This window comes from Rhinoderma darwinii, chromosome 6, assembly GCF_050947455.1.
Source record: "Rhinoderma darwinii isolate aRhiDar2 chromosome 6, aRhiDar2.hap1, whole genome shotgun sequence".
NCBI classification, from domain to species: Eukaryota; Metazoa; Chordata; class Amphibia; order Anura; family Rhinodermatidae; genus Rhinoderma; species Rhinoderma darwinii.
This window is the reverse complement of record NC_134692.1, coordinates 20,401,214-20,419,984: the sequence shown is the minus strand read 5'-3', so window position 1 is coordinate 20,419,984 and position 18,771 is coordinate 20,401,214. Positions and strand designations below refer to the sequence as shown.

General features: G+C 42.4%; 1 protein-coding gene across 4 annotated transcripts in view; it reads right to left on the bottom strand.

Moving 5' to 3' along the window:
* EPC2 (enhancer of polycomb 2) overlaps positions 1 to 18,771 on the bottom strand; it is a 58,154-nt gene that overhangs the window by 10,385 nt on the left and 28,998 nt on the right. For all 4 annotated transcript variants that reach the window (XM_075829258.1, XM_075829259.1, XM_075829260.1 and 1 more), the window contains exons 2-10: positions 8,202 to 8,361; positions 5,885 to 6,030; positions 4,182 to 4,388; positions 3,902 to 4,050; positions 3,648 to 3,780; positions 2,649 to 2,840; positions 2,476 to 2,565; positions 1,044 to 1,180; positions 579 to 904 (exon numbers count right to left, since the gene is read on the bottom strand). In XM_075829258.1, coding sequence (XP_075685373.1) covers positions 579 to 904; positions 1,044 to 1,180; positions 2,476 to 2,565; positions 2,649 to 2,840; positions 3,648 to 3,780; positions 3,902 to 4,050; positions 4,182 to 4,388; positions 5,885 to 6,030; positions 8,202 to 8,361 — 1,540 coding nt within the window. The remainder of the gene's footprint in view (positions 1 to 578; positions 905 to 1,043; positions 1,181 to 2,475; positions 2,566 to 2,648; positions 2,841 to 3,647; positions 3,781 to 3,901; positions 4,051 to 4,181; positions 4,389 to 5,884; positions 6,031 to 8,201; positions 8,362 to 18,771) is intronic.

Genomic DNA, 18,771 nt, shown 5'->3' with positions numbered 1-18,771 from the left:
ACCCACCCTACAATGAGACTTGCATCAGTTACGCATTTAACCTCCAGAGATCACCCTGTGCTATTCCTCCAGTTTATTATTATCTATGGAGGAAGAAACACATTGATAACTTAGATATACCATCAATCTCTAAATGTCAGGGGTCCAACAGCTAGGACCACCGAAGCCTAGAATGAAGGGGTAATGGTGCGATCGGGCCACCTCACCAATCAGACATTGATGTCATATCAATCCAGTAAATGCATATTCAGGGGGAACCCTTTGACATGAACCCCTCAGTTCTGGAGTGGGAGAGACTGATGACAGGGTTGGACAAGACATCAACAGATCATTAGTAGCTAGAATATCACTCAACAGGAGCTCCTTCTGCTGGAGAATTCGTAGTCAAGTTACCAAGGCTAGTATAATACAGGATTGAAAAAAAGATATATATATATATATATGTTGGCAGCTAAAGCCAAAAATAACCGATAGGCTCCCCTGCATTATAGTGATACATTATCAGGTACCGGTATTGTCCATCAGTGTTATGCGAAAATGCGAAAGCTCCGTGTTGAATAGAAAGGACAGAATTGTACCTGTCAGCCCGTTCTTGCTGGTGTTCAGTAACGCTCGCTTAATGCTTACAGCATGTCCTACGAGCCTTGAGGTACATTCTTCGCTATCACTGTCTTGAAAACGTATTCGCCTTGGCTGGAAACACTGCAGTCGACACGACTTAATATTGCTTAAGATTTCAGATAGAGACAGTCTGTTTTCACAATGGTTATCGGAAGCATTGGTCCATGAGAGATCGGGAGGGGAATGTGCAACTTGGGAAGAGCTTGAAAAAGTAGACAACATTTCGGGGTCGAGCTGCTTTAGGGTGGCGTCATGCTGCGTTGATACCCGGTCCATTACAACCCTAAAAGACAAGGTTGGAGTACATCAAAGCTTTATTCAGTACATTTGGGAACCCTTTAAAAAGTCATAAGATATTTCAGGTAAAGCCAAGTGTTAACTACTCTGAACTGAAAACCGTTTTATTAATAATAATAATTTACCTTCCACCTCGGCCCAGTCGTCTTCTTGCAAACCCTATGCATCGTCTGGGAACTGTGAGAGTGGTTAAGCAATGCTTATACCGAAGCCTAGCCAATCCTGACAAGTCTGAAGGATCGGCGATTTGGTCCAATTGTGGCTAAAGAAGAACACAGACCGACAATAAGTATATTTTCTCCAGAGCCAAAATAAATTATCTCCCCATTTAGTTATGTGGGAGTTACGGAGCAGAGCACGCTTGTGCAGGTGTTTCCATAACGCCCATAGAACTGAATGGGGAAAGCGTGCAAATGGCCTGCCACCACTTCATTCATTCTACGCCTGGATGTGAACCCAGCTATTAGCCATTTTATAGTATATCCATGGAGTATGCCATAAATATCTAAGATGGCAATATCCCTTTTAGGCTTCGTTCCCATCTGCATTGCAACTCCGTTCAAGGGTTCCGTCGGAGCTCTCAGTCAGGGGAACCCATGAACGGAATCCAAACTGAAACCATGGGTTTCCGTTTGCATCACCATTGCAAATGGCTTCTGTTTGTCCCCATTGTGTAAGGGTTCCGTCGCTTTGACGGAATGAATAGCGCAGTCGACTACGGTATTGACTGAGACGTAACTCTTGCACAACAGTGACAAACGGTAAAACATTTGCACCTATGGTTTCCTTATTATTTCAGTTTGTATTCAGACTGAAGTCAGACGGAACCCATGAACAGAGTCCCAACGCAGATGTGAACGAAGCCTTACCCTGTACAAAATAGACTATACACTAGCAGTGAACACTTAAGAAAGTTTGTATAAAAAAAATTCAGGAAAAAAACCAAAACAATTTCATTAAGGCGTCGTTCACATCTGTGTTTGGTATTCCCGTTGCTCAGCGACAGGAGTAAAACAAAAACACCAGAAGCACCGGATCTGTTGAATGACGGACACCATTGACATAGTGTCCATCGTTATGCCAGGCAAAATAGTGCAGCATGCTGCGTTATTTTGGCCGGCAGTTATGACCAGATCTGTGACTGAGGCCCCTACCGGAAACTCCAACACAGATGTGAACAAGGCCTAAAAGCTCCACACTTATCCAAAGGCTTGGTCTTGTATTGCAAATCAGACCCATTCAAGTGAATATAGCGGAGCTGCAATAACAGACAACCCATGGACAAGAGTGGCGCCGTCTATTGGGGAGGGGGGGGGGGGTAGACCTTTTTTCATAACCCTGTAAAATAACAAATTTCAAGCTCCCTAGCAGGATATAAGTGCCACTCAATTACATTTTTTTACCGTTATCTATGGAAAAATATTTGTCAGCATAAGATCACGGAGACCGGACTTTACAAAGTAGAACTTATACCCCTGCTCCTGGTGACAAAACTATTCAAAAACTACAGACTTTACTTTCCTACATAACCTGAAAGTGAAATAAATGGAGTCTTACGGCATAATACTGGCATCCAGTTCTTCTCCTGAAGGCAAAGGGCCCGTCGGGGTCATTCTCTTCTTCAAGCTCGGACACTGGGGAGGGTACCTGGGGAGAGAGTACATGTATTAGAGAAGCTCTTCCCTCGCACATCTGCATCTGAAAGAGGATAACCCAAAAAGAGGACTAACCTGTGGAAACTCCTCATCATCAGAGCTGTGGAAGTCATACTGTTTGAGATCGCTCTTGTTAATTACTGGCAATGGCTCGGAAGCTGGTTGTGGCTGAGGGGTCACAATGGGCTCTGCTTTTGGCTTCTTTGGGTATTTCTTCTTTATCCGGATTACTTCTACCTCCTCTTTCACAGAGGGATGATGATTGTTCTAAGGATCAAATTTGCATGATTAACAGTAGCCATAACACCTTCGTAACACCTCAATTTCTGAATTGGAGCTTAAAAGGGGTTGTTCAGGATTAGAAAAACATGGCTGCTGTCTTCCAAAAACCGCTCCACACCTGCCCACACGTTGTGTGTGGTATAGCACCTCAGCCGCATTCACTTTAATGGAGTGGAGCTGCAATAACAGACACAATTCATAGACAGGTGTGGCAGCGGGTTTTTTTTTTTTTGGGGGGAAAACAGCAGCTATGTTTTTCTAACCCAGGACAACCCTTATAAAACCTAGCCTTAGAGCTTGGATTATAGCCCAGAATTTTGGATTGTTGTGCAGGTTTCAGAGATGAAAATTCCCAGAATCCTTCACTATGTCTGCAAAGAGCTTATTTGGGCGACTTGCATTCCGGGAAGTGAAGTCTTTACACCAGGCTATGTACAGTAATATAACAACTGCATTATATGACCTTAGCTAGGCTCTCATGAGTGTGTCTCATGAAGCTTTTTGACTTTTCCCAATAGCATTCAGCAGAATTGTGAATGCAGCTCTGGAACATAATCCAGGCTGTAACTCAGGACCGGCACCAGGTAAGCAAAGCAATGTATTTACGCATGTTTATGTAAAGTCAATAAATAAACCGTTAAATGGTGATGAAAAAGGTGGAACCGCCTTGTTTTTGGACAACAGAAAATAAATTAAGATTACACAACAACCAATGAATCAATCTTTGGGAAAATAGTGGTGAAATACCCATCTATAAAATGAGCAAGGAAGGAGTAATTGTTCATGCTGTACCTTAGATTTGCTTTCAGAAACTCTGTGATGGTTGCCATTGTGGAGAGACGTTGGAATGAGATGAGCCTCCTTCTCGACTTTCTGAACTTTAATTTCATTCAATATTTCACCTTCAAAGTCACCCAAATTATACCTTTCATAGAGAGAGCAAAGAAAGTATAAGAAATGACTGTGTGGAGGAGGATGAGCGGTTACTGTGAGATCTGTGGCTGCAGCCGGAGAAGTTACGGATTTTGCTGATCTGGCACAATCACCTTTTCTCAACGACTTCCAACGTCAAATGCAACAGCTCCCGCTTCGTCTTTTCTCTTCTTTTGATCATTTCCAAAATGGTTATGGCTCGGCTAAACTCTCTTCTGAGTTTCAACATCTTTTCATAAGAGGCTTCATCGTTCTTCCGATTCTGCAAGAAATTGTGAATATATATATTTCATGTTGAACAGCAACAAACTACAGTAGTTGAAAACGAGGAATGGGAACAGATAACCAGTAATCCAAAAGAATAGCATACATTTTAAAGTCGCAGGAACTGACCTTCCGCGTTTGCATCTTCTCAGTTCTCCGCCGGAATGCAACATATGGGTCATTGTTGGTGGACCCGTCTCGTTTCTCTTGTTTAATTTGGGGGATGAGGGAAGGCCCCCTGCAGTTTTTCCTTTTTCTAACCCAGTAGTCATACACAGATTTGATAAGGTAATCATCCTCGTTTAGCAGCAACTTTGCTTCCTGAAGAGTGACAAGCTGAAAAGGTAATCCAAAGAAGAAGTGGTTAACATATTAACGCTGTACACTAAACCCACATTACACCAGTGCGGGTATTTTTCCAAACCAGCATCATCTCAACCTAGTGCTCGGTCACTTAAAAGGGAACCTCTCAGCAACTTTAAGGTCTCAAAACTGTTGACAAAGCGATAAAGGGGACGGGGGAGGGAATATTAAATTTACCTTTTTTTCTCGGTCGTGCAAATTGCATGACCGAGAAACCGACAACTGTTTTCCCCAACGTGGCAAATGCAAGTATCACTCTCTGCTCTGATTGGCGGCTCTAGACGGCTAATCAGAAGACCGATCGAGCCATCACTCAGAGCAGAGAGCCTCGGCTTGCAGTGTCGGAAGACAAACACATCAAGTCCCGCCTTAGTTGCACTTGCCATAGTTTTTCTCGGTCATGCATGACCCAGACAAAAAGGCATGCTTAAAACGCCCTCCCCCTCATTGCTCAGTCAGCAGTTTTGGAGACCTCAAACCTGTTGACAGGCTCTCTTCAAATAGGGCTGTGTTGCAATTCCCAAATTATGGCTCCTGCGTTTTAGATGTCAGCGTGAGACCTAGCGGTTATGCCTCCACCAATCACACATTGATTTTATATCTACATAGCATAAGAAAGCCCTTGTTAAAGAGAACCTTTCACCTGCCCATACAGGTGTAGCATGTAATAGGCAGGGCTGCACAATTCCTGGGGCACTTTAAAAAAAAAATTCTATCCTCCTCTGTTATTAAGATATCGGCGCCGTTAGATTTGGTGCCCGATATTTAAAATAGCCCCTGAACGGTCAATGGGACGTGTAATTGGCAAGGGGAAGTGTTACTATTGCTGTGACACTGTCCAATCGGCTACGGACAGGTTCAGAGCAAGAGCTGGAGAGAGGAGAGCGTGTGCGCGCGCACCTCCACTGAACAGAAGGGGAGAAGGAGGTGAAATATTTTTCTTCTGTTCCGTGGCGACGAGAGTATTGCCAGCGGCGGCGTCGGAGCTGTACGCGCATGCTCTCACTCCTCAGCTCTCGGCAGACAAGGACGAGTTCAGTGTTATCGTCCTTGTCTGGCAAGAGCTGAAATGTGAGAGAATGCGCGCAAAGCTCTGACGCCGCTGACAATACTCCAGCCGCCACGGAACGGACGCAGAATTCACATTCTTCTACTTCTCTTCTGTTCAGGACACACACACTCCTCTCTTGCTATTACACTGTCCGTAGCGGATTGGACAAGGTCACGGGGATAGTAACACGCCCCCTTGCCAATTACAGGTCCCATTGACAGTTCAGGGGTTATTTAAGTATCGGGCGCCAAATATAACAGCACCGATATCTAAATAACAGAGGATAGGAAAAAATGTAAAGTGCCCCAGGATTTGTGCAGCTCTGCCTATTACAGGCTGCACATGTGTGGACAAGTGAAAGGTTCTCTTTAAAGGAGACCCTCAATACTAATAGGGTCTTTTTTTTTTTTTTAATTACCTGATTGGAGCTTGCCTTTTCCAGCCTGTCAATCATAATTTCAAACTGCAGTGGTTTGATTTCCATTTTCCTGTTGAGTCGGTTAAGCAACGTCTCGTCCTCCGAGTCCATATCATAATCTGGCTGCTCATTGTCCAGATTAAACGCTATAAAAAATAAATAAATATTTAAAGGGATTAACAAAATACTAAATCCTAGTCTAACATGAACAGACTGATTATATATATATATATATATACACACACACACACACACATATATAATATGGATTATATTTTAATGATGTTGCGGATATATCTATTTCAAAGGCCCACATCCATTACCCCGATCAGACTGCTTTATATGCGTGTAAGAACACAGCATATATTTGTTTTACAACAGACATGAATAATATAGTTTGTGTGTTACAGAATTTTTTTTCTCTTTCTTCCTCTTTTTCCACCCCTCCTATAGTTTTTGCATTTGAATTTTTTTTTCTTACTTTTATGTACATGTTTGATGTTGAAGAAATATAATAAAGAAAAAAAATGAAGAGTGAAAAAAATAAATAAATGTCTTTGTCTTGGGTTTTACATCAAGTTTAAGGAAGATGAAAGAACAAAAAGGATTTGCAAAGGAAGCAGGTCAAGGTGCAAAACATCTGTGGGCCGGCCTGAGCTTCTATTGATGAAGTGCGTTGTCCGGCATGAATGACTTTCCAAGTATTGGCAATGACTGCCCCGGACAATAACTGAAAAGACCTAACGTATCTGAAAAACATTATCTGACATATCAGTCTTGGGTTGGTGTCTTTTGTATCGCGTAAGAAACCGGAGGGGTGAAAATAAGAGGTCGAAGTTTGTTATATTGGACAGCACAAATCACTAGTGTATGACCAGAAGGATCAGATATGTTACTTCCTAAACAGTATTCCCTTTTCTCCAAAGTAAAATTACAAAAAAAGCATTAAAAAGTTATTCCCATCACAGACATACCTGTTAGACACGGGTCCCACCTCAGGGATTCAAGTCTATGCCGATCTCCGTCCCGCTTGGTAACCAGCAGAGAATGGAGCAGTGGCCACACATGTGCTGTGAATATGCCATAAGTGTCTGTGATGGGAATACCCCTTTAAGGCGAATTCAAGACTTCTGTAGACTTTCAGAGTCTGTCCTCTTAAATTCTCTTTTAAGAGTCGACATTACATAGGACCACGCAATACATTATGATCCACACAACACCAAACCCTCCCCCCTCTTACCCCTTTCCTCCCCTCATCTTACCGATCCTTCCTCTTTTCTTTCCCTTTCTTCTTTTTCTAAACGTATATGTTATTTATGGCCCTGCCTACCACCCCAAAACCACCCGATCTGAGAAAGCGATCATCCGTCAGCTCGACTATGTAATTGCTTTGTCTTTCTATACTTGCAACCAGATAGATATACACTAAATCCCCATCTCTTTGGGCAAAATACTTTTGTTAGAATAAGGGGGAGTTGGGTAGGGACCATCATCTTGTCTTGTGCTACACCGACACTACACTTTTAGTAGAAAAAAACCCCACTTTTTTTTTTTTTTACATTTTACAGAATATAATCCAAACCTTAATGTGCGATTTTTCAATAGATTTGCAAGAGATTTCCATGCGATGTTTATGTTACTTTATGGAGAAAATAAGGGGCTATTACTTTTTCAAATCGCAGGATGCAGCAATTTAAAAAAAAAAAAAAAAAAAAAAAAAAAGGAAGTTTAGCAAATTCCTTAACGAGCGATTTTGAAGGCGATATTGAAGCCACTCAATGCATTGCCTTGTTTCTTTTTAGGTTTCTCGGAGGAAACGAGCAGAGGGGGGGGGGGTTGTTATAGTGATTGAAAAAACAAACAAAACAAAACATAAAAGTACGAATTATTTTATATTAAAAAAAAAATAATCTGTCTTTTTTTTAATTAAAAGAATAAAGAAAAGTGGAAAAAAAAACCCCCTATGGTTCTTCCTATGAGGGCTTGTGTTTGACAGCTGTGTTACAAAATACCAAGCCACAATATTTTTGCAGTGTGTGAATATTACTTCCAGGCATATCCAATGAGATTTCTAAGTCGCTTTTCATCTGGATGGCACGTTAGAATATTACACAGAAACTGGGGACACGGACGAGATTATTTCCAGTAAAGAAATCTGAAGAGTCAGTAACAGAGCTGTATTTGCGAGCATTGAGAGACTTGGCTTCCTGTGTGAGCGGGCAGGTGGCTCATGTAGTCACAAGCCACAGATGCAGCCTGTGTGATAACTGGATGGGTGACAAGGAGGGCACAGCGGTACTTTAATAGATGAACTTACGCTGAATGTGAATGAACTGCTTAGGCTGTTTATATTCTCCTTTGTACAGGCGACTGTAGTAGAGGACATTGCTCTCGGCTTCAGGAACAGGAATGACCATGCTTTCTTTCTTTTCTCTAAAAACTTGCTGTGCCGAGATAGCGCGTTGTAAGTGATGTTCCTGCAAATAGGAGTGGACACAAGAGAAGATTTACAAATAGGATTTAAAAAAATTAAAAAAAATTAAAAAGTGTAACTTAACCCCTCAATGACCGGGCCTGAAAGGGGCCTTTATGACCAGCTCCATTTTTCAGTTGTTACCTCTCTGCATTTCAGCAGCCAGAACTTTTTTATTTTCTCATGGACGTGGCCGTATGAGGCCTTGTTTTAGGAGGGAGAAATTGTATTATTTTTTTTTTTCTTAGTTTGGAGGTAGAAAAAAAAATAACATTTTATGGCGTGAATATAAGAAAAAGCGATTCTCTGCATAGTTTTTCTCGTCTATTTTTTATCCCGTTCACGCTTCATGCTAAATAACTCATTAGATTAATTCTTCAGGTTATTGCGGTCATTTAGATACCGAATAGGTGTAGGTGTTTTTTTTTATTTTTTATTTAGTGTAGGGGCAGTAAAATATATTTTATGCAAAATAATGACTTTTTTTTTAGTCTCATTAAGGGATAATTTTATTTATAACTTTATTTTTTACTTGTAATGTATTAGCATACTCCTGTATGCGAATACATCATACTATGTCACAGGCTGCTGCTCGGCAAGAACATAGTGTGCCCTAACAGCAGGCAAACTGAACAGACAGTACTGGGGTCCCTTGTAGATCCCCAGGGCTGACTGCAGAGGGATTCCCCGGTGTTTGATCTAGTCATCGAAAACCCAGTGACTTGATCAAAGCAGGGAGTTCCCTTTTATCTTGATGCGGTCGCGGACCACGACGATCAAAGGGTTAAACAGCTGGGGTCCGAATGTTTTCCGACCCCAGCTGTATTCAACAGACTTCTCTAAGATCAGGAGCTGTTAGTTACAGCTCCTGCTTAGAGGATGAGACCTCACCGGAGCACTCATCAGCCTCTTCTGCAGCGACGCCAAAAAGACATCGCTGTAGACTAAGCACCAGCACTGCCTGCCGTCAAAAGACAGTGGGTGGTCGTTAAGGTGTTAAAAGAGGTTGTCCATTCATAAGAAATGGATGGCCTATCCTCAGTATAGTCCATCAATATCTGATCGGTGGGGGGTCCGACTTCCGGCACCCCTGCCGATCAGCTGTTTTGAGGTGGCCACGGCCCTTTCATTATGTATCTACATGTACTGTAAATTGCCGACACACTTGTAGCGCGGGTCACAGTATTATAGCCTTCCCCCATTCAAGTGAATAGAAGAAGGCTGTAACACTGAACCGCCGCTACAATTGTGTTGGTGATTCACGGTACAAGCAGGTAAGGAATGAAGGGGAAGTAGCGCTTGTACAAGGGCCACGGCCCCACTTCAAAATAGCTGATCAGCAGGGGGATCGAGTCAGACCCCCACCGATCAGATATTGACGGCCTATGCGGATAAGCCATCCATTTCTTATGACTGAAAAACCCCTTTAACCCCTTAGTGACCAGCCCATTTTAGGCCCTAATGACCAAGCTATTTTATTCGTTTTTCTATAGTCGCATTCAAAGAGCTATAACCTTTTTATTTTTTCGTCTACATAGCTGTATGAGGACTTGTTTTTTGCGGGATTAGTTGTGCTTTTTCATAGCACCATTTTTGGGTACATATAATTTTTATATTAACTTTTATTAACCTTTTGGGGGGGGGATTATAAAAAAAAACTGAAATTCCGCCATTGTTCTATGCGTTTTTAAATTGACGTCGTTCACTATGCGACGTAAATAACATGTTACCTTTATTCTATGGGTCGGTACGATTACGGCGATACCACATATGTAGAGGTTTTTTTTATGTTTTACGACTTTTGCACAATAAAAACACTTTTGAACTAAAATTATTTGTTTTTGCATTGTCGCTTTCCAAGAGCCGTAAGTTTTTTATTTTTCCATCAATGTAGTGATTTTTTGGGCTTGTTTTCTGCGGGACAAGACATAGTTTTGATTGGTACTGTTTTGGGGTGCATGGGACTTATTGATTCATTTTTATTATTACTTTTTTGGGGGGCAATGGAAAAAAATTGCAATTTCGCCATGGTTTTTTGCGTTTTTTTTTTACAGTGTTCACTTTGCGGTTTAAATTACATATTAACTTTATTAATGGAGTCATTACGGTCGCGGCGATACCACATACGTGTACTTTTTTTTTTTTTACACTTTTACTAAATAAAACCACTTTTTATGGAAAAAAATTGTTTTATTTATTTTTTTACTGTACTTTTTATTAATAATCTTTATTTCACTTTGATAACTTATTTTATTAGTCCCACTAGGGGACTTTACTGTGGGATCTTCCGATCGCTGCTATAATGCTCTGGTATACTTCGTATACCAGAGCATTATTGCCTGTCAGTGTAAATCTGACAGGCAATCTGTTAGGACGTGCCTCCGGCGCGTCCTAACAGGCATATGTCCATGGCAGACCTGGGGGCTTTTATCAGGCCCCCGGCTGCCATGACACGCCATCGGAGACCCGCGATTGTATTCGCGGGCCGCCGATGGGTGACAGAGGGAGCTCACTCCCTCTGTAAACAAAGTTAAATGCCGCGGTCGCTATTGACGGCGGCATTTAACGGGTTAAACGTCCGCGATCGAAGTAAACTTCGATCGCGGGCGTTGGAGCAGGAGCTCAGCTGTCATAAGACAGCAGAGACCCGGCTCCTGCCTGCACGGGAGACCCGTGCAGGACTTAGACTAGGCTGACGTGAAAAGGCGTCAGCCTAGCCTAAAGCCCATTAGTGACCGACGTAAAAAGGCGTATTAGTGGTCACTAAGGGGTTAAAGAGGCTCTGTCACCAGATTTTGCAACCCCTATCTGCTATTGCAACAGATAGGCGCTGCAATGTAGATTACAGTAACGTTTTTATTTTTAAAAAACGAGCATTTTTGGCCAAGTTATGACCATTTCCGTATTTATGCAAATGAGGCTTGCAAAAGTACAACTGGGCGTGTTGAAAAGTAAAAGTACAACTGGGCGTGTATTATGTGCGTACATCGGGGCGTGTTTACTACGTTTACTAGCTGGGCTTTCTGATGAGAAGTATCATCCACTTCTCTTCAGAACGCCCAGCTTCTGGCAGTGCAGATCTGTGACGTCACTCACAGGTCCTGCATCGTGTCGGCCACATCGGCACCAGAGGCTACAGTTGATTCTGCAGCAGCATCAGCATTTGCAGGTAAGTAGCTACATCGACTTACCTGCAAACGCCGATGCTGCTGCAGAATCATCTGTAGCCTCTGGTGCCGATGTGTCCTCGCTCGTCTGACACGATGCAGGACCTGTGAGTGACGACACAGCGTGATCTCTCAAGAACACGGCTGTGTCTGCACTGCCAGAAGCTGGGCGTTGTGAAGAGAAGTGGATGATACTTCTATACACAACGCCCAGCTAGTAAAAGTAGTAAACACGCCCCGATGTACGCACATAATACACGCCCAGTTGTACTTTTACTTTTCAACACGCCCAGTTGTACTTTTGCAAGCCTCGTTTGCATAAATACGAAAATGGTCATAACTTGGCCAAAAATGCTCGTTTTTTAAAAATAAAAACGTTACTGTAATCTACATTGCAGCGCCGATCTGCTGCAATAGCAGATAGGGGCTGCAAAATCTGGTGACAGAGCCTCTTTAACCCGTCCAAAACGCACTGCTTTGCATAAAAAAATTCTACACAATAGAAATACAAAAATAATAATTAAAAAAAAAATCCAACTTCTCTAGACTCAGACGAAAAGTCCCAACTGCTGTTAAACAGAACCTACTGCCATGACCAATCACATCTAAACCTGCATCCAACAAATTATTCCTCCCTCATCAGGCACTACCAACCAGGAAGATGGAAAAAGCAAGCTTCCCCCCACACATTAGAAATATCCTGTTTATAAGGGTGCACGTACACACAGAGGCGTGCTGCGGTAGTTGCCATGGAGGCAGAGAACAGTGCAGAAAAATCGTACCCCGTTTTACCGCAAATTGCCACGATTTGAGAAAGCTTTTCTCGGTCGTGCGGCTGGTACAGATGGAGCACATGCAAACCATGAAGAATTCAAAGTTATGTGATCCATCAGGGCTCCGCTCAATGACTAAAGCCGGCTGTACACGATATAACGGTAACATGAATGTTTGTTTGACGGACCGTCTTTTCTCCAGACTCCACTGTAAACATGGATGCTCGATTCGGCTGCGCATGCATGTTTATTTCAACATGGTGTGGGGAATAAGATGTATATGTCACAATTTGGGTGCCAGGTGTGGTATGCACTTGTTTATTCAGATCCAAGTAACTAAAAAGACTCCTATAGACCAGGAGGTGAACAAGTGTCGCATTTTGTTGTTTTTTTTGGGCCCGACTCAATAGACAAAAGCCAAAAAATATAAGAATGAAATAGGAGCCAGCAGCAGATTTCTAGGCATTTTGGATACCTGGCTGCTGGGATTTGTCATTCCCTAAAGGCAGGACTGGAAAATACCGGGAGCCAGAACGCCGACAAATTTGGCTGTGTCAATGAAAGCAGAGTCACTAAAAACTTCCGAATGACAGATTAGAAGCCAATTAGACCAAAAACTACAATACATACACGAGAAAACAAAACCACCCACACATTACAGCAAACTACCCCATTCCTGAAAAAGCAGCTCAAATCGCTCCAATTTCCAGAGAAAGCCAAGTCACAAAACCGACAATAAATAACAGCAGCATTGACTTCTTCCTAATCCGTAGCTGCTATGCGTACACACACATATCCCATAACACCACAGTAAAAGAAATCTAGACTAATGTGCTGCTATAAATACAAAGGAGACAACACAAAACAAGATCAATCACGTATTTTGGGACCCTTTTCATTCTGTTTCCGTGTGTCAACCAGCAATTCAGGGGTGTTTTGTTTTTTCTCTTTTACATTTGATTTTTATTAAACTCAAATTATTACTCTACCTGGTAGAATTCTCAATAGCCGACACCAGATGGCGCCACAGGCAGGGGGAATAGAAGGCGGACTTTACACTTTGCTTTGAAGAGGGGTTTTAGGTTATTATTGCCTGATTGTGAAATTATAATATTTAGTCGATTCGGATCGAATTGACAAATATGGCCCACTTGGTCATGGTTGTCGTGGACATTTTGATAATTATTTCCATTGGAAAACTATGTCATTATTATTCCATTGCAAAAACGCTACAATGTAGCCGCTAATCCAGAAACAGAAATTCCATTATTTAAAAAAAAAAAAGAGTGTACTAAAACAATCTACTGATCACTGCTGACGGGTGGAGGGTCAGCATAGGGTAAGTTCACTCTGAGGTTTTGTTTTTGGTTTTTTTTGTTGTCAGATAGAAAAATAATCTGCCCCAAAATCCCTTCAGGATTTTTGTGGAAGATTTTAAAATGCCAGCGTTTTTTGCATTGGATTCATTTTCATAAAATACAGGTAATAATTAAAAATAAATAAATAATAATAAAATAAAAAACCAGGGTCCATGTTTAGTAAAAAACCGCAGCAGAAAAAGTTACAAAAGGCTATGTTCACACGGAGTATTTTGCAGGAGGAATATCTGCCTCAAAATTCCGTTTGGAAGTTTGAGGCAGATTTTACTCTCCCTGCACGCCGATTTTCTCGCCATTTTTCGCCCGCGGCCATTGAGCGCCGCGAGCATAAAACACAGCGAAATACGCTTTCTCTGCCTCCCATTGATGTCAATGGGAGGTCAGAGGCGTAAACGCCCGAAGATAGGGCATGTCGCTTCTTTTTCCCGCGAGGCAGTTTTACTGCTCGCGGGAAAAAGACGCCGACGCCTCCCATTGAAATCAATGGGAGGCATTTTAGGGCCGTTTTTGCCGAGTTTTGCGACGTGGTTTCCGAGTAAAAACACTCAGCAAAATACTCCGTGTGAACATAGCCAAAGGAGCAGCGCGTGTATTTTCTGCCTCCCATTGATTTCAAGGGTAGGTCAAAAGGCAGAAACCGCATGCCGTTTTTTGTTTTTTTCTGCGAGTGTTAAAAAGCCGCCCAGGAAAAACACCACCACTGCGTCCCATTGAATGATTTGCAGTGTTTTTTTGGCACAGATTCTGGCGCGGTTTCCGTGTCAAAATCAGCAGCAAAACAACACTGTGTGAACTGACCCTTACTGGCCAAGCAGAAAATGTATATTTATGAGGAAACCTTGATTGTTGTTCTGACTTACATCGTATTTTTCCTAGAATCATCGCTTATAGGGAAGAATATGGTGCTGTACGGCACACGGCGCCTACAGGTGTCCCTGATAGCGAGTCCTATCCGTGTGGTCGCCATCAAGTATCCCACAATGCACTGCTTCATGGTAACAGAAAACCAGCAGAATAGAATATCACTAGCCATAACCTATGTATTGAGAACAAGTCCATAGGAATCGCACGTCAAATGTGAGATATATTCACATATGCGACATACAGCAGACAGATCTGCACCACTATTTGAAGTAGAAATGAGGCTTTTATGTACGACCCCCATTGTCTAGATCTACAGAAAAGCTAAACCCTGCGGACCAAGCGATTCGATGCCACATTCTCCCCATAGAATAGAGCAGGAGCCGGCGTCAGAGCTTTGGCTCTTCGTTAAATAACCTTTTCTTCAATCCTAGCACGTAGCGGCTCCATCCCCCACCCTGACATGACCGCTCTGACGGCCTCGCAGAACAAGCAGCAATTTCACCCTCCGATCAGTCACAAACAGCATCACAATTTCTTCATAAAATGTCACAATTTGTGTTTTTCTCATTGAAATTAAACGCATACGTTGTTGTTTTAGGACAAAATTACATCTAAACGACGTGCTGAAAACATTAACCGTCCATCTGGTAGGTTCAATCAATCAATTTCCAGTGATGACTGCGATATATATATATTTTTTATTTGCTTATGAGAAACAGGTTGCTTAATTTACTGTGCTGTGCGGAGCAAGACTGACCTCAGTGGCAGCCAGGCTAGAGCCAGGGCTTTATCTACAGCATGAAATGTATTCAGAGCACATAGGGGTTAATAATAGTCCATGGATAGCAATCCTGAATTATAAGCTCCACGTCTGATTGGTGGAACAGATTGCTGTTGGTTGTAAATTCATTGGCTATGCTTCAAAATGTCTCAATCTCCATCATTAACCATAGGAACATAGGGTGTATTGCAAAAACGGCATTATAAAAAAACCCTTATAGAACTGAAGCCTGCCAAATCATTGCATGGGAGCGAATGCAAAGTAAACCTATATAAATCACTGGAGAACACATGGCATGTAGTGCCCATTAACATCACATTTCTTTCCTACCGTCAGAGGTATGTGTCAGGAAGACTCCCAATGTATATATATTTTTTTTATAAAAAACATAGTTAGGCCTCATGCACACGAACGTATTTTTTTCCTTCCGTAAATACGGGTCTTTGGTCACACGTATTCGACCCGTATTTACGGGCACGTTTTCATTGCAAAATTGCACTGCACTAATCGGCAGCCCCTTCTCTCTATCAGTGCAGGATCGAGAGAAGGGACAGCCTTTTCCGCAGTAAAAGTAAAAGAAATTCATACTTACCTGGCCGTTGTCATGGTGACGCGTCCCTCTTTCGACATCCAGCCTTACCTCCCTGGATGACGCGGCAGTCCATGTGACCGCTGAAGCCTGTGATTGGCAGCAGTGGTCACATGGGCTGAAACGTCATCCCAGGAGGCCGGACTGGAGGAAGAAGCAGGGATTTCTGGGTAAGTATGAACTTCTATTTTTTTTTTTTTACACGTTGATCTATATTGTGATCGGTAGCCACTATCCAGGGTGCTGAAAGAATTACTGCCAATCATTTAACTCTTTCAGCACCCTGGACAGTGACTATCCCCTGACATCGCCTAGCAACGCTCCCGTAATTACGGGAGCCCCATAGACTTCTATGGGCCTGCCCGTGCCGTTATTACGGCCTGAAATAGGACATGTTCTATATTTTTCAACAGCACGGGCACCTTCCCGTGTGCAAATAGCTTTGTGTGCTCTTCCGGCCATTTAGAGGCTCCGTCACCACATTATAAGTGCCCCATCTCCTACATAATCTGATCGGCGCTGTAATGTAGATAACAGTGGTTTTTATTTTGAAAAACGATTATTTTTGAGCAAGTTATGAGCAATTTAAAATTTATGCTAATTAGTTTCTTAATGACCAACTGGGCGTGTTTTTACTTTTTACCAACTGGGCGTTGTGGAGGGAAGTGTATGATGCTTGGACCAATCAGCGACCAATCAGCGTCTTACACTTCTCATTGTTCCAGCCCAGCTTCTTTCACTGCACAATCACACGGTGCTGTGGATCATGCTGGGCTGGAACAATGAGACGTGTATGACACGGATTGGTCGCCGATTGGTCAGCATCAGACACTTCTCTCCACAACTCCCTGTTGGTCATTAAGAAACTAATTAGCATAAATCTAAAATTGCTCATAACTTGCTCAAAAATGATAGTTTTTCAAAATAAAAACCACTGTTATCTACATTACAGCGCCGATCACATTATGTAGGAGATAGGGTGCTTATAATCTGGTGACAGAGCCTCTAAGTGGCTGGGAGAGCACACAAAGCTACGACGGGGATTAGGAGACATCGTTCTAGAGATAGGTGCGGGTCCCAGAGGTAGGACCCGCATCTATCTGACATTTATGACATATCCACATCCTGTGGACCGGTCATAAATGTCCGTCTTGGAAAAACCCCTATAAATGCAGCGCACGGCATTTAACTAGTTAGACGGCCAGGAACAGCGAGATCAGCTTGTCAGCCTTAAAACACAGCTGACACCTGCAGTGTAACATCCCCCCCCCCCCCGCTCCATAATGTGTCAGCACTTTATGGGTCGGGAAGGGGTTAAGTAAGAAGCGGTCAGGGGGCTCGGCGGAGCTAAAAAGTGATTTTATTCTTGCTAAAAACGGTCTTCTAGTCCGAAAAATACGGTACTTTTTATATTTTTAAACATAACCTATGGGTGACTTATACCACTCTATGGCATCTGTCACAAGCATCTGTTAAACTGATAAGTCATTACATTTTTAATAGCTTTTCATTACGTTTCTATTAAATCGATGCCATTTAGCCTATGTTTGATGGATGCCTAACAGTGGTATCCATCGCCCATGGGCTTTAAAGGTATCTGTTTAACGGATACATCATAAACAGGGTCATGTGAGTTCATGTTCTATCCCTTAAACGGATGCCAGTATAGCCTATAGGTGACAGAAGCCAGCGTTGGGCCACAGCCTACGGGTTTTTTTCCTGTAGGACTTTCCCTCCACAGGATATAAAAGTAATTTAATGTTTAAGGCCTCATGCACACGACCATAAAAAAACCTCCGTTTTTGCAGACCGCAATTGCTGTCCGCAAAAAAGGACCCATTCACTTCCATTTAACGCGGACACCTTTCCGTATCGCTATGGATGGGTGTCCGTGCTGTAGAAATGTTCTGAAAATTATGGAACACGTCTGTTCCTTTGCATTTCGCGGGTCATGCTCCCATACTTTGGGCCGTGATTGAAGGCACAGCCGTGATTGAAGGCACAGCCGTGTGCATGGGGCCTAAGGGAAAACTTGTAAATGAGGTGAAACAGACTAGAACAATTTCAGACAGATGAAGCATGAAATTTAATTTAATGACAATTTTGGCTTATCCCAAAAACACACAGAATTATCCTTCTGCCACACGAGGAAACAAATCTGGACGAGAGCGCCGGCTTCTGAATGGAGCAAACAGAAGTCAGAGCAGAATACTTCAAAACAAGTAATAATATTGTCTGAATAAATATAAACGGATGTCCTCAGACCATGTAATACAGATCAAGAGACAATCAGACTCCTGAAGGACAGATCGCAGGGTCCAAAATAAAAACCCTATTACCCATAAACCACTTTTGGTTAAGACCAGTTTGGATGTACGAACAAAAAGATAAATTATAATCAATATCTATAGGGATCCTAAATGCTCAGCAATGATCCCGCCTTAAACAATACGAGAAGCAGCAGCTGCGCTGGTCGCGGGGCCGGTAATATTCTGCCGTGTGCAAATGACCTTTCGGGCAGCAAGCAGACTAATTGAGAAAGAAAAATCTAAATTAGCATTTGTACTAATGAATACGAATCCCAAGGCAGGGAGACCCTGCGGGCTCAGCGTACAAAGGCCATCACCAAGAGTCAGGACTATTTCATTTAAAGTATGATTTCCCCGGCATCTTCCATGTGGGGGAGGGGTGGACATAGGAGATGAATAATGTAGATCTGACTGATTGCTCCACCGAATAAATCATTAGTCAAAACCGTGATGGCCATTCATAACCAAAAACATTTCTACATTAAATAGGCAGCCATCTTGTGGAGTGTTTTTGTTTTTTTTTTAATTACTATTAATTGCAAAAAAAAAAAA